At 39.8% G+C, this 24299-nt stretch overlaps 1 protein-coding gene across 1 annotated transcript in view; it reads right to left on the reverse strand.

The window, feature by feature from the left end:
- Positions 1–937: 937 nt before the first annotated feature.
- Positions 938–24299, reverse strand: part of LOC138745293 (golgin subfamily B member 1-like) — a 103455-nt gene continuing 80093 nt past the window's right edge. The window contains exons 21-30 of the mRNA XM_069902320.1: positions 23724–23828; positions 12632–22996; positions 12178–12350; positions 10539–10698; positions 7712–7864; positions 7424–7588; positions 6344–6441; positions 4647–4781; positions 3492–3606; positions 938–1979 (exon numbers count right to left, since the gene is read on the reverse strand). Of these exons, the coding sequence (XP_069758421.1) occupies positions 1821–1979; positions 3492–3606; positions 4647–4781; positions 6344–6441; positions 7424–7588; positions 7712–7864; positions 10539–10698; positions 12178–12350; positions 12632–22996; positions 23724–23828 (11628 nt within the window). The 3' untranslated portion in view covers positions 938–1820. The remainder of the gene's footprint in view (positions 1980–3491; positions 3607–4646; positions 4782–6343; positions 6442–7423; positions 7589–7711; positions 7865–10538; positions 10699–12177; positions 12351–12631; positions 22997–23723; positions 23829–24299) is intronic.

The following is a 24299-nucleotide window of genomic DNA, read 5'->3' on the forward strand; positions in this document are numbered from 1 at the left end:
TCTCCACTCAGCTCTGGATCACCTCGAAAACAGCAATTTATACATACAGCTGCTCTTCATAGACTACAGCTAAGCCTTCGATACCATAAATTCTAGGCCTCTGTATCCTAATATGCAATTGGGATCTTGACCTTCTCATCGAAGACCATAGACAGTATAAATTGGAAACGATGCTTCCTCCTCACTGATTATCAACACAGTGCACCTCAAGGATGCATGCTTAGCCCACTGCTCTACTCATTATACACACATGACTGTGTGGACAGGCACAATCCCAATTGTATCTACAAGTATGCTGAAGACACCAAAGTTGTCGGCAGAATCACAAACAGAAATGAGGAAGCATTCAGGAGGGAGATAGATCAGTTTTTTGAATGGTGTCACACCAACAATCTTGCACTCAACGTCAGCAAAACCAAGGAGATGATTGCGGACTTCAAGAGGAAGTTAGGGGAACACGACCCAGTCCTCATCGACGGTTCAGTAGTGGGGAGGGTCAAGGACTTCAAATTTATTGATGTTAACATCTCCGAAGGTCTGTCCTGGAGTCTCCATGTCAATGCAATCCTGGTTGTATCACTGCCTGGTACAGAGGCACCAACTCTCACTGCAAGAATAAACTCCAGAGGGTTGTTAACTCGGCCTGCAACACCACAGGCATCAGACTTTACTCCATCGAGGACATCTACATGAGGCGGTATCTTAAAAAAGCAGCCTCTATCCTCAAAGATCCCCACCCCCCAGACCATGCCCTCTTTATTCTGCTACCATTGGGGGGGGGGGGGGGGGGAAGTACAGGAGACTAAAGATGAGTACTTAATACCACAAGGACAGCTTCTTCCCCACTGCCATCAGATTACTGAATAACCAATGAAGCAAAGACACGGCCTTACTTTTCGTTCACTATTATTTTTACTTTTTTTAATATTATTGTTGTCAGATGGTTTATAATATGAACGTTTGCACTAAGTCGCTGCTGCTGCCAAACACCAAATTTCATGACTTGTTCATGACAATAAATTCTGATTCTGATAAATACTCTTGGGGCAATTATGGTTGACTCATGCTGGTGGCAAATTGGGAAGAGTTTCAGGCCATCCTTTGTTCCCAATCTTGCCTCAAGCATAATGAAACAGTCAAAAAAAATGTGATCCATTTTAACTTTTAATAAAAACATTCTCAAACAAGAAATCATCATTTTCAAAAAGTGCACTTCTAAATTGCATCTTGGTTACATTTTGTCTTAACCAAGATGAAAGTATAATATATAAATAACATTCTAACCTTCTCAGTGCTTTATTTCAATCACCAGCCCCATTTTAAATTTACAGACATTTCCAAGCAGAAATAGAACCTTTCAACCCTTGTTTGAAATCCTACCAATTAAGTAATAGAATTAAATAATATTGCTTTACACATCAGAAAATATATATAACCTTACATAATAGAGAACTTATATAACCGCTTAAAGAGTATCTTTGGATTTTAACAGCAGACAATAAATCCCATAAACAATCTGACAACACACTTCAGACATGACTTTTATACAAGATGAATTTATACACCTGTGATCAGTGCTCGACTCTTAGCAGCTTTGACAAACATTTTGGCATGACTCCATTTGCACCCTACCTTTGATGGGAAAGTGATATGATCAGATGAAACATCGATTCCCTGACCAGCGACAAGTAAAATCAACTCTGCGGAGAACCAGTGGAGTATCTTTCATGTGGGTTTCCCACCTGGTACATTCAAATGGAAATCACCCCTTCCTCCCATGCATTCTCTTCCCCCACCCCCTCACGATCATTGGAGTGCATCTATAAATGTCCGGCTAGACACATGAAAACAAGAACATGTAGCGTCACAAAGTATGCAAAGACCAGGTAACGTGATCTGCTCCGTGAACTCATGAGCTTTGAGCAGTACAAACTGCGGCCCCGCAGCCAGCGCTTGAAGGAAAGTGCTCCTCTCTTTACCTGCCAGAGAGAGAAACAGTGTCATCAACAACCAACATCCACTTTGATGAACTCAAGTTAATTTACAATTAAAAAACAATAACACCCCTGTATCCAGAATTCATGCAACCAGGAAAAAAAAGGAAAATAAATACATAAAAAATATAGAAGCTTAAAATTGGCATGACTTCCCACTAGTTTACCAATCCAGGCAACATGTAACCTCAAGCAACTGGAAAATTCACTTATCCAGCATCTACCAATCCCCATCGGTGCCAGCTTTAATTGGCAAAATACCCCAGTGGAGAGATGTGAAAATTTTAAGTTGTAAACATCTGGACTGCACTCAGTTTCAATAATGATTTTCAAGATGCCTGCAAGTTTCAGGGCAAGGGAATAGTAAGCTGGCTCCTTCAAAGAACTGCCACAGACATGATGGATCAAATGGATGAACCATTCAATCACTCGACTCGCAAAGAAGCTTCACCTATGTTTCTATTAAGTAACTATGATACCAATTTGAAGAGCTATTGAGCAGAAAGGTGTAGATTCCAAACAATGAAAATGACCAAGTGGTTAGCACTGGATTTCATTGTGACGGTCAGAGATCGGTCAATTCTGACACTGTAGCATGATGAGGGTGCTGAAGAGAGATGAACCTTTATCAGCAACTGTGCCTTTCACCTTGTATTCCCAAAAGGTTTCTGGTTAACTCTAGATCTCCTTTTGCCGTGAGAGATCATTAATTTTATTTGAAAATGAGACTCACTATTTTGTCTTGATACAGGGTGCCCCTTGAATCCATCAAGCTCCCTTTCTTGAGAACAGAAACATTGGAGACCTGTATCAGAATCTGAGTTACATAAACGGGACGTGGTCTATGAGGTTAACTCAAACAACTTCAAGCCTCCCAGGAGAGAAGAGGTTTGCAGGCCAGATGCATGTGCACACCTCAAAGCTGAGGAAGGAACCAAGCAAAAGATTATTGTGTCTTTTGTCCAGCATCACAACTCAAGAATGAAATGCAAGAGAACTGTAAAAGTGTCCGTGGAACTGTTTCCTATAAAATGTTACTATCGTTTAAGGGATATGGACTTTGTAGGCTAAGCTCATCTCTATTTGCCCTTTGTGGTGAGTTTCATTCTTCATCTGCTGTGGGTGTACAGCAGATGACGTAGGCAATGGTGTTAGGGATGGAGTTCCAGGATTTTGACCCAGCAACAGTGAAGGAACATTTCCAATCTTAGGATGGTGTGTGGCTGGACAGCAGCTTCTATGCGATGCTGCCCTTGCCCTTGCGAGTTTGGAAGGTGCTGTCTAAAGAGTCTTGGCAAGTTGCTGTCGTGCATCCTATAAATGGTGCAAACTGCCACTACTGTGCCTCTACAATGGAGTGAGTGAATGGGGTGCCTATCCAGCGGGCTGCTGTATCCTATATGGAGAGTTATTTTTGAGTGCTATTGAAGGTACTGTATAAAAGTTCAGAAAAGTAGATCCATATGAGAACACAAAGAAATATATGGCATTCCGCACCTTCCGCACCACCACCTGCTCACTGGGATCTATGATCAAAGCTTCTCTTTCCTCATCCGATTCCAGTTGAATGGTGTATTCTCTAGGCGCCAATTTGACAGGAAGTGAATCGAGCCTGGAAAAAAAAGTAACCCCTGCTCAATGAAAATTCTTCAAAACTTCCACAGAATCCAAAGACTAGGATGAACCCAAGGCTTTCAAGGAATTCTCTCCTGGCATTTGGAATCAGACAGTGGTGTTTTCTGTACAATTTAAAAAAAAAATTCAGATAAATGAGGATATCCGAAACAAATTAGAAACTTTATCGGAGCCAAACAGACCAGGGGTCCTCGGGCTCCCAGCAGCAGCAGACCTCGGGCTCCTGGGCAGGAGTGGGACCCTCGGGCTCCCAACACAACTGGGAACCTTGCAGGGGAAGTGTCAGTGATCAGGAGTGGCCAGCATTTTTTTTGGTGAGAATTGAACATTATTTTAATGCTTAAAAAGCCTTCCCTTGTTGTTTGTTGTTGTTTAAATACTGTTACAAGTGATTTGCTGTTGCTATTGGGTTGTATTTAAAACATGATCAGTTCTCCAAAAAAAAACTACTTATCCAAAATAGGCCCGGTCCCGACCATTTCGGATAATCAGAGTTGTATTGTATTTACACACAAAAACTTAAAATTCAAAAGGTCAAAAGAACAGTGAATGAAGAGTCAGTTAAGTCTTCCATACTAATTCTACCCTAATTAAATATATATAGCTCTTCTGATTCTGAGGTAACTAACCTGTCCATTGAGAGATCACTTTGTGATTAATATCCACAGAATTGCTAAAAAGTGATATTCTTTGTAGAGATAATTGGGTGATTATAATTAGGTCCAATTTAGGAACAGATATTAATCATATGGACAAAAGTTTGTACACAACTATCATCCACACTGCAATTTCTCATGGGACATTGCCCTGGGAAAATTGCTATTGCTTTATCCTTTGAACAGTAAATGGACTTTATACAATTTAAACACATGTTCCTTCTCCAATTCACTGGCTACACAGTTTTGTCCAATGGCAACAAAGAACTATTTGAAATAAACAAATGCAGGTGATACAAGAACAGGCAGGGCAACAATATCCTTGCTTGATAGTCCAATACAATGCAGTTTAAACACAAACCCCTTCAGCCTTTCTTCAGCTGCCAGCAATGCTTCCTCTGCAGCCCTTCTCCTTAGTTCTTCATCTGTAAGCATTTCTGCTAACTGGGCCAGCTCCTGATGGGCAGATGCATTATGTTGCTCGGATTCTGCCAGCCTACATGGTCAACAATAGAGAAAAGTGATTTAGTGGGAACTAAAGAAAGAAGTTATGTCTGCTTGGTGCCTTTAAGATATCCCACATTCCCATATGTCCTATCATCCTTTGGCATCAAATCAGTGCTTTATGAAATGCAAGCATTTCCCAAACAAACCAGAGACCAATTAATTTGTTAAAATTAATCTTGAGTACAGGTTGAGTACCCCATATCCGAAGTTCCGAAAACCAAAAAGATCCAAAAACCAAACATTTTTTAGTGCTGACATGTCACAAGAAGAAAAAAAAATAAACATCTGACTTATCCACGTGGAGCTCTGATGCTCTGTTGGTGCCAGTTTGATTACAATAACGTACGGAGGTGGTGTCGTAATGACAGTGGCGATGTGGAGGTGTCAGGGATTGGCGGTGGTCCTTTAGGCAGGATTCTGATTTAAGAAGCGTTCAGTTAAAATCCCACAGATGGCAGGTTCGCACCACTGGCACCCCAGCCAAGCACATTCGCCAAACATCCGAACCTGTGGTTCCTCTCGTACTGAGCAGGATTACAATTGGAACAACACATTAACCCTTCTGTTCAAAGTCAGCACCTCCAACAATGAAACACCTCCTCAGTATATTAACATCAACTCCACAAAAATGCATTAGAATCCAAGAATATTTGATGGAAACATAAGTCATGAAAATTTAATGAAACTGTGTATGGTTGATACTCATGACCTAACTTAGTTGAAGCATAAGGAAATGTTTGCACAAAGCAATTTGCTGTTGAAGTACTGAAGATATAGCAACATTTTTAAATAACTGAGAATTGCACCATAACCGTGCTCATCTGAGGATCACTGATTGCCTTGGAATTTATACAGTAAAAGTCCAAAAATCCAGATGCCAGAAATCCAGACCACCCAAGAATCCGAATTCTTGAAAACTCTCGCCTTTTCTGTGTGTGCATAAGCACCACAGATGCAGAGCAGCACAAGCGAATACACAGAAGTCACGGAAATGTAAGAAAATATTTGTTTGTTTTTTGTACTTATTATTTTATATAAAAAATGTTTGTAATAAACTATCAAAATTTACCTGTTTATTCTCCTTAAATTTGAATTTTAAAAGTACTGCCCAGGAAACCAGAAAATACAATCCAACCCAATCCCCCAGCAGTCAGGATTTTAAGACTTTATTTGTATTGAATTGCCAAGTTGGTGAATTTTAATTCACTTTTCATATTCCATGAAAAGTTCCAAAACCAAAACATTTTAACAATGTCAGGCTCAGCACAAAATATTTCATAAATTGCAAGTTGCAAGGAACAAGATTGTCCTTCATGCAGGTGAGTGTTGAAGATGGCCAACAAAGAGAACTGTCCACTATTCTCTGGAAAAGGACTCCTCATTTACCTGTAAAAATATTATGCAACTTTAAACTGAGATCTTTGTTTTGGAAGCTTCAAAACTCTCCTTTTTTTTTGTTCATCCAATAAAGTCAGTTACATTTCTGAATTGACTGAACCTTTACTGCATTTTAACATTCCTCCAGTCAAAAAAAACAAGAACAGCACTCACCTTCTCCGTAGCTCATTCAGCTCCAAGTTGTCAATCTCAACTATGATACTGGCACGCTCTTGTGGAGCACCTGGTGGAACATCTTCACTTGTCTCATGCTGCAATACAGACAAAATGAGAGTTAAAACTTGAATTTGCCTTTGCTTCATCTGTAAAGTCGCAGTCACCATTTAAACCTGGGCTGAATATGAACAGTTGACGTTTATGTCAAAGCACCTAAAAAGCTGGGCAGCAGAAACCTGCATTTCTGACTACATGGCTGATCATTCTGTGATGCCTCTGTTACAAGCAATCTTAGCATATATTTAAATTCCATCTCCAAAGGAATGTAAAATAGATAGGACAGTGGCAAGGAGTTGAGAGTTAATTTTACAGTTACAGAGGAGCAAAAGTTACCAATTAGGTGGGAAGTGTATATGGCATACTTCAATACCAAACATGAACGTAGACCTGAGCAGGAATTAAAGGTCAATATGGAAGGTAAAACAACAAGGTCTCAACACCAGTCCCAATAAATGGTGCATCTCCAGCTGAGTATACACAAAGAATAGTGGCATAGGTTTACATTCAGCAAAATATTTTCCACATCTGACCAGGTAAAAACACAATGCTGGAGAAACTCAGTAATTCAAACAGCAAAGATAAAAATATATAACCAATGTTTCAGGCTTGAGTCCTTCATCAAAATTGGTATGAGCACATCTGACCAGTTCTTCCCCGAACATCATCCTTTTTTTTTGTCTTGTTTATTTACGTTTCTTTCCTTCGCTATTAATGCCTCAAACCGTGCATCTTGGCGCCTCACAGTTTGGCGGGCAGCAACCTCCTTTGAAGAAGACCGCAGAGCCCACCTCACTGACAAAAGGCAAAGGAGGAAAAACCCAACACCCAACCCCAACCAACCAATTTTCCCCTGCAACCGCTGCAACCGTGTCTGCCTGTCCCGCATCGGACTTGTCAGCCACAAACGAGCCTGCAGCTGACGTGGACTTTTTACCCCCTCCATAAATCTTCGTCCGCGAAGCCAAGCCAAAGAAAGAAAAGAATAAAAGAATAAAAAGTAACTTGACCCACACTTACTTGCACTTCATGCTGGAAAGATGAGCGCAATGCTTGATATTGTCTTTCTAGAATGTAGTGGCGATCTTGCAAATCCCCATAACGCGACTGCGTATCACGCAGATTCTGAGATGCTGTTTTCAGCTGAGAGGTTAACGCTGATCTATCTTCCAAGACCTGTATAAGCTGTGCCAGCCAATGAGTAAAGAATTGTAAGAGCGGATTTATTTGTGATCTCTGCACAATCAGTAGAGATACAAGGAATTTGTAATCATGCTAATAGCTCTGTGACCTTGTCATTCACGTTACCTTGCTGTTTAGCTGTTGAAATTGCAGTTCTTTTTGATGAATTTCTTGAAGGTAACCTTGAGCTTCACTCTGTAGTTGTTTCTTTTCTACCAACAGAGTCTTGATTTGATCAGCAACATTCCCAGTGCCCAGTAAAGACACGGTTTCTAATGGCTGAAATAAAATCAAAACTTAAAAATCTTTTATTGCAGAACACACAATAACAGAACTCAAATTCACAATATTTAGCTTGCTACATATTTTCCATCTTGGACAAATACTTCCATGAACTGTGGATTAGAAATAATTTCCCAGCCTTTTTAAAATCAGTAGATAACAATAATCTTTGACTCAAATCATGAAAGAGCAAACTCCTTAACCAAAATCAAAAGGTAAGTAGTACCCTGATCTTACTGAAATGGTTTAATGCAACTCACATAATAGTTCATTATTCAATAAAGGAAAAGGTGGCACAGGGAATACATACTTTACACAAGGGAATAGTGTTATATTTTATATTGTATATAGATATGCTTTTGGAAGATAAATTGTGGGGTTTTTAGTTAGGTCACACACAGATACAAACACTTCAACACAGATCTCATTTTAAAATGTCAGACAGTCCAGGCTCCAACTACCTTCGCAAAAACTTTGAAGAATGTCTTCAAGGACTTCACAAGTAGGTGTTAATTGGACATGCTGTGGAGTAATGGATTAATGTTTGGAAAGTAACAGATGAACAAACTTGGAAGATTAGGTTCAGTGCCGCAGTTTATCTGAATGCAGTTTGCTGTTCTAGGAAGATCATGTGGTTTTGCAAGCATCAAACAGGCTTTTCTCAGAGAGAGAGAGAATTCAGTTCTACAGTTCAGCAGCAGCTGGGACTGGAACAGGACAAGCTGGCAAGCTTGTGGAAAAACCCCATTTTGAAGACGAGTTGTGAGTTCTTAGTTCAGCCTGGTCAAAGCCCTTGTGGTCCATACAAGAGAAGTCCATACAAGGCTGCATAATGTTTCACTTGAAATAAGGGAAACAAAAAGGAACTCTGTGGTAACTTGAAAGAAAGAGGTTATCATCTTGAAAAACCTGATGGGGCAAGTTTCTTCGGCAAGATACTGAGGTGGCTGATCAGAAGGAATCAGTTTGTGTCCAACAAGCAACAAATCTATCTATGAAAATTGACAAGAACCTTCCTGAGTGGTAACCATTTATCTTTCAAGCACCAAAGCCTGGTGAACTTCATAAATGTTAAATTCTGTGCACAGTATAAGAATTGCCTGCAACCAGTGAACTTCGAGGAGTGAGAAGGGAGAATGGATTGTGAATTTAAAAAAAATTCTGAGCTTATACACACATTACATCCATGTGCTCTTAGAATAAGAAGGGGGTTAAGTTAGGTTAAGTTAATAGTAATAAGTTAATGTTTGATCCATTTTTTATGTTTAAAAGAAAATTAAAAATACCTTTTGTTTCAGTAACCATTTGTCTTGGTGAATTTCTATTGCTGCTGCGTTTTGGGGTCCTCTGAGCTCATAACAATACACATTCCTATTTTTAATTGTTTATCACTAATTTTACATTTTGGGCATTAATTGGAACAAAATGCCTTCAACAGAGCTGCGTAAATTTAAGTGTGACCTGTCATTTCTCAGGTTGATTTTTAAAAAATTTCATTCAAATAAATGCCAATTTCAAATGTAAAGACATCCAATTTGCCCCATGATTATACCAAAAGTGAGATTGAAAGGGTAGGAGATCCTAGAAACCCGTAAATTATATTTATATCTATTTAAGTTGATCTGTCATTTGCGTGTGGGGTGTATGGTGTGTCTGTGTGTGTGCGTACTCAGGTCCAGAGACACACCACTTCATCATGTTGCATATTTATGTGTACAAATGACAATAAACTTGAACTTGTATGGAACTAGTGAAATGGAAAATCAACCAACCAGGAAGGGAAGGATAGGGGAAGACAGAGAGGAAGATAGGAAAAGTGAGGGTGGGGTGAGAGAGAGGAGGGAAAGAAGTGTGAAAACCGTGCAGAGGAGAGGTAAAACAGGGTACAGAAGCCAGGTTAGAGAAGGGAACAGGACAAGTATTCTGCTATGAGGTGGAGCACACCAACCCCCACAGATGTGTGGCTCTGAAGCGTCAGTCAAGTTTATTGTGATCTGATTCCACAAATACAATCCGACGAAACAGCGATCTCCTGTCCTCGATGCATAACATCCAGACAAACACATGCAGGGCAAGTATTCTGAAGTGGGGCATTCCATCCCCCACAGGTGTGTGGTTCTGAAGTGGAGCACTCCAGTCCCCACAGATTTTGAATTGGGGATTAGATCAGAGGTCCAGCAGATATTGCTGGGCCTCCTCAGAGTGCCGAACCTCCTATAATCAGCAGTGAACAGTCCTCAAACATATATTGACTTGAAATATAATTTTAAAAGCAAAATGGTTGGCATAGTGGTTAGCATAACACCTTTACAGTGCCAGCGATCGGAGCCGGGGTTCAAATCATGCGCTGTCCGGAAGGAGATGGTACATTCTCCCCATGTCTGCTTGAGTTTTCCCCAGAGGCTCTGGTTTCTTCCCACCGTTTGAAACATACCAGGGATATAGGTTAATTGGGTGTAAATTTGGCGGCACTGACTTGTGGGCTGAAATATCCTGTAACCGTGCTGTATGTCTAAATAAATTTAATAAATGGCTGCCATGGGGAAAAAATGCTGGGTACTTATTTTTTGACTAACTTTGACTCAGGGACTGAGTTCAATAACTAAGGCTACGAATGTGAACTCACTACAGAGAGTTCTCATATGCAAATTAAAAAAAAAAAAGTATTTACCTTTATCTGGTGCTTATCACTAACATTCCCCAATTCAGCATGCCATGCTTCTTGGTTCAGTTTCCTCAGTTCTGCAATCTGCCTGTCTCTGCCTGCCACTGCGGCAACATACTGCTCTTTCATGGCTTCAGACTCTGAAAGCAGCAAATTCTTCTCTGATCTGGAACAACAGGATCAATCTTTCAAATCGTTTGGGAAAAAAAACATTTTAATTAAGGAAAACATACATTGATAGACTTAAAGGAAAATAAAAACTTCACAATGTCCATTGTAAAAACATGTGTTCTCCTTTAACGAAATTTTTATGAAGTTTTATGAATTCTTAATACTCTCTGAAATTGTGTAGCAATCACTCAGTAGTCATCACCACATTCTCAACAGCACAAAATACTAATGTTGCAGGGATGCTCACATCCTCGAAAGAAAACAAAAACAGAGAAATATTTTACATTTTCTGTTGACATCAGAGATCATTCAGCCCATCTGCCATCAGTCTTCTCCTCCAACCCCTTAACATCTCTCACATGCTCATCAACCTCCAATTCTGCTGTCACTCACCTACCGTCAGAAAAATGGAGCCAGTTAATAGCAGGCCCTTGGGAACAGAGAGGAAACTGGAGCATCTGGGGCAAACACATACAGTTACAGGGAGACTGTGCAAATTCCACATAGACAGCACCCGACGTCTGGGTCAAACCCAGGGTGCTGGACCTGTGAGGCAGAAGTACTAACTGCTGTGCCAGTCTGCTGTAACTGGTCACTAGCACAATTCAATTTAAAACACTGCCATTAACAGTTAAGTGCTGAAGGGTTGTTCCTCTCCAAATTAAGGACTTGAGGCCAAAGTTTTAGGTCCCAAAACTAAACCAAGTATTAAAGTAATCCCATATAAAAAAAGATTCATTACAATGATTCATGGCTATTTCCAACTGACCACAACATACACTGACTTTCTTCTTGCTCACAACTAACTTACAACGCTGACCGTAAGCATGTTTAAAAAGTGTTCTCTTCTAGAGTACATTTTTCTGGATTTTAGACTGACATTTCAGTGCAACATCGAGGGAGAACTTTTTTTTTAAACCTGAGGTGCCCCTTATTTGGATATGGAGGGGCTGTACTGCGCTGTAATGTTCTATGTACTTATTCAATCTAAAACCCAAGAGAGGTATAATCAAAGGTTGTCTATGCCACTTCATTGGACTTCCTGAATACTTCATTGGTTACACTGCAGGCATCCCTAAAGCACCATTAGTACTAAGCCTCCACTCAAACAGGTGGTTAAAACCTGGTCAATGGGAGCAGTTGAACCAGAATTTAAAATGGCAAATATGGCCCAATAACATATGAACTCCATCCACTGAAGTAGATGAAAAAAGGTCTCATTGAACCATTGGAACGAGGAGCAGTCTCCTCCTACAACTTTTGGTTGATATTCATTCGACCAGATGTTCAATCATCTGTTGCCATTTGACATCACCACAATGAAATTGACAGCCGTATTTACTCACATCGCTCACACTTCAAATCCAATTCACCTGCCAGGGTGTAAAGAACCCTGGGACATCTTGATTAGCTCAAATGGCACAATACAAAAAATTCATTTGAACTGAGATCCAAAACACAAGTGCTACCAAACCTCAGCTCAGCCAATTCGTTCTGGCAAGAAGACAGATCTTGCTCTGTGTGTTCTTGTAGCTTTGCTTGCTGAACAAGTTTTTCTAGTTCTTCTACTTTGTTTTTGAACCATGTTATCTCAGATGATTCGGCGCTCTTCCTTAATTTCTGCTCTTCAAGACCAGCTCCCTTTCCCTGAAAGGTGAAAATAACCATCAATTTTTCCACAGGCATGAATGCAACACAAGGTATGAACATTATCCTTAATCTTTGAAACAAAATCTAAACATGGCTCTTTACCCATCCTATGCAGACTAAGGGACAAGTCCCATCAATAAGCATTCTCATGGTTTCAATTGTATTACCTTGAGATGGTTCACTGTTCAATTTACTTGAACATTACTTAATGAAAATGCTCTTTTAAAGTTAGTTTTTAAGCTGATGCTTGAAGTGGAAACAAAAACAGCAATTTCTACCTTGAGGTCATCTGTTTGCCTGATCTGGAGTTGGGAGATATCCAGCAGAAGTCTGTCCCTCTCGCTCTGCAGAGCCATCAACATTTTTTCGAACGATTCTGTACGAGAAGCGAACTCTTTGTTCTCATTTATAACATCCAAAAGACGTTGCTCCATCATTGAAAATGATGATCCCACCAATTTTTCCTCAGTTTGTTCGTGCAATATCCCATCAGCACTTTGAGATGTTTTAATTCCTTCCTTTAATTGAGCCAGATTTTCAACTTCAGTAAATTTGCTTTCAAGTTCTTTGAAGTCAGCTCCTCTAAAATTGCTCTCTCTTTTGAGTTCTTCACATTCCATAGTTTTTTCTTCAAGCTTTTTTTGGAGCTCTAGAATTAGCAGCCTCTTGCTTGCTTCAGATTTATCATCTTCCTTTTGTGATCCAACAGCCTTGTGCTCTGTAAATTGTTCCAAAATTCGCGTATTCTCCTCTTGCAAGGACGTCAGGCTTTCATTACTTTTTTCAAGGGAACTTTGTGCAACTCTCCATTGCTCTTCAAAGCTGGACCTTTCATTCTCCAGATTCTTAATTTGCTGCAAGTGTTTCTGCAACAGCTCCTTCAACTGATTATCTTTCAATGATAAAACCTGGTTGAGCTCCTCCCTATATTTAGCCAACTGTGCTTTCAGCATTGCATTTTCAGAATTAAGGTCATCCACCTGGTTGAGCATATTTCTGAGCTCTTGCTTCATTTCATTGTTTTCAGTTGCACTCTCCTGAATAATGCAATCCTTCTGGCTGAGCATGTCGAGATGTCGCTGTTCAAGTTGCATGTATTCTGATAAGATGCGGTCCCGGTCATCTTGCAGAGAGGCCATGGACTTTGTGAAGGCATCCACTTTACCAACAGCTTTGTCCCTTTCTTCCCTCACCTTATTAAGCTGAACCTTGAACTCTTTCATATCACTGGCTCCTCTCTGGTTGTCCTGATGGAGAATCTTCAACTTCTTTTCATAGTCATCTACTTGCTTTTCCTGTTGCTGCTGGGCTTCCAGGACATATTCTGAAATTTCACTGTCTTTTGATGAGACAAGTTTTGAGATCTCTGCATCTTTGTTGGTCAACATGAGCTTCAGTTGCTGGGAAATGGCACCCTGTTTCCGAAGATCAGCCTGCAATTTCTCATTCTCAGTCTGAAGCTGATGACTCTCGCACTCTTTATCTGCCAGATCTTTTATCAGGGCTTGCTCTGATACTTTCAATTCTGTCACAGACTGGCTCGCGTCAGACAGCTGTGTGCCTAAAGAATCATTTTCCTGCAACAATTTGGACATGGCTGCCTCCTTGTCTTTTAATGACCCTTCCATCTCTTCAATTTTTTCTGACTGCTTGCAAATAACTTCTTTCATCTTGATCATTTCACTTCGATGCTTGATTTCAGCATCCACACTCCCCGCACTTAGTTCATTTATTGTCTGCTCTAGCTTTGATGCTCTGAATTGGAGTTCTTGAAGGTTGAATGATTTTATTTTCACCTCCTCGTTAAGTTTTTGTAACATTTCTTCCTTTACTTGCACTTGATTTTCCTTACTTTGGATGGTGTCTTGGAATCGAGTCTCCCATTTTTTGGCCTCTTCAATGATCCTGTCTCTGTCATCTTGAAGAGAGGACATCGATTTGGTGAATGCTGCCAGTTTAGCCAAATTGTTATTCAGCTCATCCCGCAGCTTTTTTATGAAAAGATCCCGGCCATTTATTTCAGCTTGTAATTCTAAGATTTCTCCAACCACTCTATCTTTGTCCCGCTCCATCAAATCCAGTTTGTCCTGATAACTTAGCATCTCTTTTTGATGAATTGTTTTCTGTTGATCCAAAATCTCAAGGAGCTCTTTCTCTTTTTCAGTAATTTGAGCTTTTGTCTTCTCTTCATTCTTCCGCAGGTCTTCTATTAACCTCGAGCACTTCATGCTAGCGCTTTCGGCTTCAGTTCTGGTGTCACGGAGCAAGACTTTATAAGTTGCAAGTTCTTCTTGAACAAATTTGACTTGTCTTTCAGAATCAGAAGCTTTTGCAGTCATCGACTCCAGTTTCCTGCCCATTCCTTCACAGGTAGACTCTGATGTTTTGACACTTCGCTCCAAGTCCAAAATGAGTTCTTGGTACTTGATGCAGTCCTTCTGTAACTGAATTATTTCCTGGTGTTTCTCTTTTAACAGTTCTTGCAGCTCCTTGGTTTCACTCTTGGATGTGGTCTTACCCCTCTGAGCAGACCGGAGACGCTCCTCAAATTCTCTCACCAGTTTTACTTCTTGGGCCTCTTTTTCTCTGATTAAATGACGTTTCTCTTCTTTGAAGCAGTCTAATTCGTTGACAAGTGATTCGTTCTGTAGATGAAGTGTCTTTAATGCTTCAGTTAACTGATCAATCTTGTCAACATTTTGAAGTAATTCTGCCTCTAGATACTCCTTCTCATTTTTGACCTTGTCTGACATTTCCTGCACATTTTCAAGTTCTTCCTGGAGAAGAGATTTGTCATCCTCTAAAATTTTGACTTTTTCATTTAAGTTTACAGTCTCAAGCTGACAAGCTTTTATTCCTTGTTGAAGCTGTGAAATTATACTGTTTCTTTCATGCATCTTCACTGTGAGGCAAGACCCTAACTGGTGAATCTTCTCAGACAACAATGGTCTTGTTTGTTCCAAAATGGAGACCTCTTCCTCCTGGTCTGTAAGTGTGTCCTCCAGGGACTGCATTTCTGAAGACAGTGGTTCATTTATTGGGGACTTGATATTGGAATGATCAAATGCATCTTCATCCTGTAGCTCCTCCATGATAGACAAGGATGAATTAAATTCATTCAGCAGATACTCTCTCTCTTTTTGGGTTTTGTCAAATTCTGTTTTAAGATCCTCAAAAGTTTGCTTCAGTAACAAGTTTTCTTCCCGGAGCTGATTATATTGTGCAGACAATTCACTGGTGTGACTTTGCTTTGCAGTAGAAATAGCCTGCAACTCGTTTCTCATTTTTTCAATCTCTTCCTCAAGCTCCTGAACTCGTTGCTGCTTAGATTTTGCAAACTTTCTCATTTTTTCCTTTACTTTTTCATTTTCATCGGCAGCCTCCTCAAGCTGTCTCTCAGTGTTTCGTCGTTCAGCCTCGACATCGCGGAGTTTGAAGAAAACATCCTGTTTCTCTTTCCTTGCTGTCTCAACTATCTGCCTCATCTTATCCATTTCATTTCCAATATTTTCATAGGATTGTAAAAGGGACTCATACTCATGCTTTAGTTCATTGTGTTTCAGCTTCCACTCTGACAACTCTGCTGTCTGGGAATTTTTCAGCGAGTCCAACTGATGAGAATATTGTTGCTTCTCTTGAGTTAGGATTTCCAGTGTTTGCTTCAGACTTTCACAGACAGCACTTAAGTTCTGTTTCTCTGCAAATACGCTATCAACTTCAAAAAGAAGCCTCCTCTTCTCTTCCTGGTGTACTAATGCTGCTTGTTGCAAGAGCTCCAGTTGTTCCTTTGTTTGAGACAAGTTTCTTTCAAGTGTAGAAATCTTGGAAAAAAGTTCTTCCTTTTCAGATGTTAAAACATTAATGTCATGCTTCAGAGATTTGTTTACTTTCAGGACCTCTCTCCGAGATACAAGCGCTGCTTGTAGTTTTCTCTGCATCAGCTCTTTAGACTTGTTTTCCTCAGAACTATCTGCTGACCTCTGCTGAACCTGACTGGTGCAAGCCTTTGTTCTTTCATTCTGTGCGTTGTGAAAGATTGCTTGTTTTTGTATTTGCAATTCCAGCTCCTCGATATGTTTTTCCTTCTCAGACAATGTGCCTTCCAGTAACTTAATGGCACTCTCTCGGTCTTCTAAATTCTTACAGGCCTTCACCAGCTCTGACTGCACAGCCAATAACGGAGTTGCATCTACCCTCTCCTCCTCCTGAGGTGGCCAAGACTCTTTCAATACAGCTTTAAGCTCTGCGTTCTGCACTTGAAAGGCAGCTAGCTGTGTCTGGAGATTATCTTTCTCACTGTTTAAATCCAGCAGTTGTGTTTTGAGACAATCCATATCTGCTGCTTTGGTTGCTAAAGAATGAGAGTAATTCTCTTTATCTTTCATCGCTTCCTCGAGAGCAATTTTGAGGGTTTGGGCTTCGCCTTGGGTTGAATTCCAATGATTTTGAAGCCAGAGAATCTCTGCTGTCTGCCTTTCCTTTTCTTCTTGTAGCTGTTGCTCCAGACTAATTATGGATTGCTTCAGCATTTCTACCTCTTCTGATTTTTCAGCAAGTCTGGCTTGTGAGTATCCCAACTCCATTTTTTCTTGCTGCAGATGTTTGCTGCTATCTTCATGGTTTTTCATGGCAGCCTCTTTGTCAGATAATGTGGAAATCATGCCAGCTAATTTATTTTCAAGGGCTTGAATTTCATTGCGCTGACCTTCAAATGTAAGCATTTTGCTCTCTTCTTCTTCAAGCTGAACTTTAAGCTGTTCCACCATTTTTTCTTTATCTTTAAGCAAAATATTGGCTGAATGTAGCTGCTTTTCCAAACTCCATATGAAGTCTTCTTTATGTTCGAGCTCTGTTTGCTTTCTCTGATGTACAGCTTGGAGTGCCACCAGCTCCTCTTTAACATCCTCTAACTCTTTGCTTTGTGCTGAAAGGTTTTCTAACATGTGATTGTACTCCTCCTCCTGTTGTGACAGCTGCTCTTTGTGATGTCTATCTTTCTCTTGAGCCTTTTTGATAGTTTCCTTTCGTGCCAAAAGTGCAGCCTTCAGCTTCTTCTGTAAGTGTTCTTTTTCTTGTTGGAGTTCATTTAGCTTATCCACAATCTCAGTAACACCACCATCACTGAAAGCTTGAGTTTTATCAGGTAATTGTGTGTTTGAATATTCAGGTATTTTAGACAATGCAGTTTTGAGTGTTTTGAGGTTTGAATTATACTGATATCGCTCATCTTCAAATGCCTTCTCTTTTTCTGCTAAAATGGATTGGAGTTGTGAAATGGAGGAATCTTTTTCCTTAACAATTTTAAATAACTCGGCAGACAGAGTTCCTTTCTCTGCTTCACACTGACTGACATTTTTCTGTAATTTTTCTATGAAGGCTTCTTTTGTGGAAAGGGTCTCGCTAAGGATATTTATATCACCATCCTTTTCGAGCAGCTGTTGTTTGAGAATTTCAAGGTGCACTTCGAGCTCTTTAAACTCCTTCTGTCCACTTCTCACTTGACTTTCCAGCATTCTGCAACTACTCTGCAATTCTTCGACTTGTTTGCTTTTGTCTAAATCAGCAGCATGAGCTTGCTGCAACTCTTCAACTTTCTTCATTAGGTCCCGCCTGGTTAATAGGGCAGCTTGAAATTTCTTCTTGAGCAAGTCCCACTCCTTGGTCAGTACTTGGGTCTGTGAACGCAGCTGCTCATTTTCAGTAGCAATACCTTGATACTGTTCCTCCTTTGCATTTAGAAGAGCATCTTGCTTCTCCAGCTGTTTCTTAAGCTGCTCTAGTTCACATGTAAAGCGGGCAATCTTTTCATTAGAAACACAGTTTCTCAACTTAAGCTCTTGCATTTCATCAGTCAAATGTTTTTCTACATCTGCTGTTTTAACCATTTCCCTTGAAATAGATTTTGAAAGCTGCATTGTGGAAACATCCTCCTCCCTCAGTTGTTGACTGAAAGAAGCCACCAGTTCTTGTTGCTGGGTTATTTGCATGGCCAGAATTTGTCTTTCATGTTCTTTCTTTTGCAGGTTATCAAAATGTTTGGCCCCCTCATTCACCGCATCCTCCAAATGCTGGGATTTCTTTTCAAGTTCCAGCTCCAAACCTTTGAGTTGCTCCTGCAATGAACTACTTTGCTGCAAACTTTCATCTGAAGCTGTTTCTCTTTCACTCAGCTGACCTTGTGATTTCTCCAGTTTACCCTGAAGATCAGCTATCTGTCTATGTAAATTTTTGAGCTCCAACTGGTGATTTAATTTAGTTTGGGTGAGCTCATTGTGGAGCAAAAGCTTCTCTTCTTCAAAACACATCAATTTATCTGCAAAACTTTTTGTACTTTCCAAAATATCATGCTCACTGACAGCAATACTACTCTGCAATTTCTCTTTTTCTTTTTCTGACAGAGCAAGTTTCAACTCACTCAGAGCAATTTCATGATTTGAAACCAAAGCTGACAATTCATCCAATCCAGATTGTTTCTCAATGAGTTTCTGACTGAGGTTAGACACCAGTGATTCTTGTTCTTTCAGGTGATTTGCAGTGATTTGTAATTGTGAAGTTTGTTTTGAAAACTTTTCTTGCAAATTATCTAGATCTTTTTGTAAGCTATCAATTTTAACATCCTTTGACTCTATTTGATTTCCTAGAAAGTTCAATTTTTCAGTCTGCAGACTATTTTGCTCAGTTTCTTTATCCAATTCTGCCAACTGATTCCTTTCTGATTCTTTCAGACTTTGCTCTAATTTTTGAACTTCTAATTTCACTATCAATATTTCCTCTGATTTAAGACTGACCTGTTTCTGAAGATATTCATTTTCATCCCTCAGCTGTTGCGAAACCTCAAGTTGCTGTACCTCACAAAGTTTTACAAGTTTCTCTTCAAGCACCTCCAACTCTTCTGATTTTTGTTGTAATCGCTTCTGATTGGAAGCATTCATTTCCTCCTTCTCAGCTCTCACTGTGTTCAACTGGCAATCCAGTGCAGAATTTTCTTTCCTGAGTTGATCACACTGCTGATGAAGATTATCAATCTGCATCAGCCTTTCTTGATGGTCTTGCACTGACTTTTCGTTCAGATTTTTCAGTTGCACCTCAAGGTTCTTCACGTGCTGCACCTGGTCCGAGTATTTACTCTGAAGAATCGTGTCATTTTGCTTCAAATCGTGATTAACTAACTCAAGCTGTTCTATTGCTTCTTTATACTGAAGGTTTTGTGCACTTAGAGCTGCAATCCGACTATCCATATTCTTTTGATTGATAGTAAGCATTTCCTCTTTCTGTTTCAAGATATTTTCACAGTGATTTAATGATAAATGACTCTTTTGCAGTTGCTCTTTTAGTGACCCAATTTCAGCCATTAAAGTATTGGCATTACACTCTGTGGTTTGAATAATGACATCCTTTTCACGAAGTACTGTCTGAAATCCTGCTATTTCCTCATTCTTCCTACTCAGCTCTCTATGAAGTTCCTTGAACTGCTCAGATTGTGCAGCATATCTTTCCTGTAGGTGGCTAAAAGCAGTTTCTTTCTCCTCCAGTAACTGCTCACGTTGCTTTGAATCGGCGTATGCACATTGTACTTTACTTTGGAGTTCTGAAACCATCTCTGTGCTCTCATTGAATTGCGATTTTAACAAATCACTCTCACTTGCTTTGTTTTCCAATTTCTTGACAAGTTTACTCTGCTCCAAAATTGAAGCCTCTTTACATGCAATAGTTTCCCTTAATTGATTCATTTCAGAATTCTGTTGTTTCACTTGATCACTTAATTGTGAAAATGAATGCTCAAGATCAATAAACTTTTGACGGAGTGTTTCAGCTCGAGTTTCTTTTACCTCCATCTGTAACATCAAATCTTTCTTGCAAGCTGCAGCACCCTCCTTGATCTGCGAGAGGGATAATTCCTTTTCCTTAATAGTACTTTTCAGTATTTTAGCTTCAGAGCTGGCAGTTGCCAGCTGTGCTTTAAGTTGCAAAACAATTTCATCCATTTCAGAATGGGCGGTCTTAAGTTTGACACAATCTTCAACTTTGCAGGCCAGCAACGAGTCCCTTTCCTCAAGGGTACGCTTCAGTTCATGAGCTTTGAAGGTCAAGTCTTGGATTTGGTTTTCAAGTTTTGAAATAGTTTCCATGGATTGCACTTTCAGTGCACCGTGCTCTGCTGCTTTCTTCTGGAGATGTCCACACTCATCTATCTGTTGGTGCAGGGCTTTCTCTTTCTCTTGCAGAGTCAGCTTGAGCTGTCTTGCTTCACACTGCAGAACTTGCTCCTGATGCTGCAGGTCTGAAATTTTCTGTGCACATTGGCCAAGCTGCTCTTCATTTTGTGAAATCCTAGCCTGGAGCTGCTGCAGTAATATTGCTTGCTGGTCCAATGACCTCTGTTTTTCTTCAAGATCCAAGTTAAGCTTTCGAGTGGTAGCATTTAAATCATTGACTTGTTTGTTCAATGAGATTATCGTGCCCTCTTTTAGTGACAAAAGATCCTGAAGACTTGCAGTCTCCTTGTCTTTGTTTTGAACATCAGACTTCATTGCTTCCAGTTCCACTGCAAGCCTACAATTCTCAGTGCCGAGTGCCTGTGTCTGATCCTGTACAACAGATGCTGTGAGCTCATACTCATTCACCCTTCTCTGCAGCTGACTGTGCTCAGCAGTCCACTTACTTAAAGATGCTTGAAGCTCTTTATTCTCATTCTGAAGATGCTCCTTGTCAACATTTAGCACATCCATTTGTTTCTGTAACAGTAAAACCATGTCGGTTTTCTGGTCAAGTTGTCCTTGCAAGTCATAGCCTTCAACAGACTTAACATTGAGGAGTGATTCTTTATCATTTAACCACTGCCTGAGTTTTTTACTTCCTTCTCTCAGTTCCTGAACTTGACTTTCCAACTTTCTAATTGTAAGGTGCTGCTGGCTTAATGTCTCTTGCAGGCCATCCAATTCAGATAACTTTTCTTCCAAAGCCACGGTCTTGACCCCGAGCTCAGCACCAAGTGTTTGAACTTGATCTTGTAACTCCATTGTTGCCTCTTGCTCTTTGTGTAACAGGATTTGTATGGAAGTGCTTTCAGCACTTTTACTGTTCAAGGCAACTTCCTTCTCATGGTTTGAAAGCTGAAGTTCTTCCAGCTGCACTGTGACGCTCTGCATTTGCCATTGGATTTGCTCAGTAGTTTGTCGATGCTCTAAAATTTCGTCTTTCAGAGTGTTACATTCATTTATCTTTTCATGCAACTGCTGTTCCACTGTTAATCTCTTTTCTTCCAAAGCTTTTGAAAGTTCTAATTTTGCAGTTAATGCTTCTTTTTCTTGTTGCAACTGGAAGATCATGCTTTTGTGCTGTAAAATCTGCTCTACTTCAGAGGCTATTTTACTCTCTAATTGCTGCACAACATCATTTTGTTTCCATAGCTCATTTTCCTTATCACTTAAAAGTGCCTTGAGGCTTTCATTTTCAATAGACATGTCTTTCATACTGCACTCCAAAATGGAGTTCAGCTTGAAGTTACTTGCGGCATTATCCTTTAATTCTGTTACAAGGTTAACTTGCTCTGAAAGGCTTCGAACTTGATCTTCCACTGTTACCCGCAACTGTACATTTGTGGCATCAAGAGCTTTTGTTTGGTTTTGCAAGTCAATAACCAGCTTGCTCATCTCATCCATCTGTTTCTTCAAGTCTTTCCTTTCAGTTTCTTTAGTCTGTACTTCAAGCATCAATTGAGAATTCTTTTCTTCAATCACTTGAAGCTTCTGCTCCAAAGAGGCAACAATACCTTGCATCTCCTGCAGTTTCCCTTCAGCTTCTTTGCGAGCTTCCAGTTGTTTGAATAGTTTCCCGAGCTCTTCTTCTTTTCCAATGTTCTCAGCTACAAGGTTATTACAATGGTTTTTCAAAGCTTTCAATTCATTCTCCAAACAAAGCTCTTTTTCTTCTTTCTCTTGGATTGAAATGAGAAGTTTTTCTTTTGCTGAACTGCTTTCAGCCAACTGAGCCTTCAGTTTTTCAATTTCTTTCTGGTTTGTGACCTTAATTTCTTGAAGATTTCCAGTGGTTACGGCAACTTTATTTTCAAGTGACAATATCCGAGGTCCACATTCAGCAAGATGAGCTTGATTTAACACATTCTGTTGATGTAACTCTGAATGAAGGTTTTGAATGGTGTCATTATTTACTCTAATCTGATCCATTAAAATCACAATCTTTTTCTCCTTAGCATCAAGTTCACTTTTGGCATTATGCAAGTCAGACTCCATGTTGGAAAGCTGATCTACTAACAAAGAAAGGTTGTTGTTCATTGTCTGACTGTCAGCAGATTGAGTCTCCTTCAACAACAAAATTTCCCTTTCAACTTTAATCAAGGCCACTTGCAGTTCTCCAGTCTCCTGCTCTTTACTTCTGTTTTGCTCCTTCAATTCCTCATTTTCATCTGAATATTCCATCATCCTATCAGAAAGTGCAGAGTTTTCATGCTCCTTCTCCACAATGATCTCTTTAAGAGCGTCAATTTCTCTTTCGCAGCTTTGCAAGTCAGCAATGAGGCGGGCACGCTCCTCCAAGTGGCTCAAATTGAGTCGCTCCAGCTCATCATTTGCCTGCTCCAGGTCTTGGCGCTGGCCCTCCATTGCAGCCTCCTGTTTCTGAACCTGAATATCACAAAGGAAGATATTTATGTTCAGCTGTGACACACAATACAGCAAATATCTTCAGGTTTACTTTTTATAACAATCTGAAATTGAAATACATTAGATTTTGAAAAAGAAAGACTGAATGATGTGATCCTACATTCTAGAAACATTTAGACCAAAAAAATCAGCAACAAAATGCCCAATAACTTAAGATTAAATTATATAATTTCAAGGTAATTTGTCTTGTTCAAACACAAAAATTTTTAATTAGATATCCACAGAAAAATAGAAACTATGCAATCATCCACCAGGACGAATATAAAATAAAATAGCTTGATAACACTTTAGATATACAGCTCAGCAATAAGCCCTTTCACCCAATTATGCCCAACTGGTCTACAATCCCCGGTACGTTTTGAAGAGTGGGTGGAAACCGGAGCACCCACAGGAAACCCACGCAGACACAGGGAGAACGTACAAACTCCTTACAAACAGCAAGGGATTCGAACCCCAGTCCCAATCACTAGGGCTGTAGCAGCGTTGTGCTTAACCACGATGCTTAACCGTGCCATCCTCCCTCCATGCTAACTCTGCCACTCTTTTACAACACAAAATTTTATTGGGCCTTAGTTTTGTGTTGACTCTATGGAAGAACTATCCACTTTCCCCTATTTTTACCCATAGCCCTAATATTCCATCAACAATAACTTTTATTGGCTATATTTCTGCCTGTGAAAAGTCATACTTTTTCATTGTTTGAAGATAACTTCTCTGAAAGGTCCAGGACTGTATTTTTCAGCTCACCACACTCTACTTCAAAAGCACTGCATTTCTTCATTACGCATCCAAGCTGATAAAAAGAAGACAAGAAACTACTAAATATCATTCATTTTTATGTGTTATAGAGACATGGTAACAACTACTATTTTCAAAAGCAAAATGAAAAATGTCTGTGCTAGAGGTAATACGCAAACAAAATATTTTGGGATTGCTATGACAAGGTCAGTGAAAACCCTAATGTTTGTGAGGAGGAGCTGAAAGAAAATCAAGATTTTTTTTTTAAGCTATAAATTTGAATTGATTGCCGTCTCAGATTCAGCAGTTTTAAAGATAGAACTGGATTACTTAAAGAAGCGGACACTGAAGCTTACAAATCAACTGAACTTGTATTAATTTTGGAGTTGAGTCTTAAATTATATCAATAACAAAATTACAAAATTACAGTAGGGCTGGTTTTATGGGCAATGCAGAGAAGTGCAACACACAAGTCATTTTACAATACAACATCTTATACATACAGTATGAAGATGTTGTATAATTT

The sequence above is a fragment of the Narcine bancroftii genome, chromosome 1 (genome assembly GCF_036971445.1).
Source record: "Narcine bancroftii isolate sNarBan1 chromosome 1, sNarBan1.hap1, whole genome shotgun sequence".
In the NCBI taxonomy this organism is placed as follows: Eukaryota; Metazoa; Chordata; class Chondrichthyes; order Torpediniformes; family Narcinidae; genus Narcine; species Narcine bancroftii.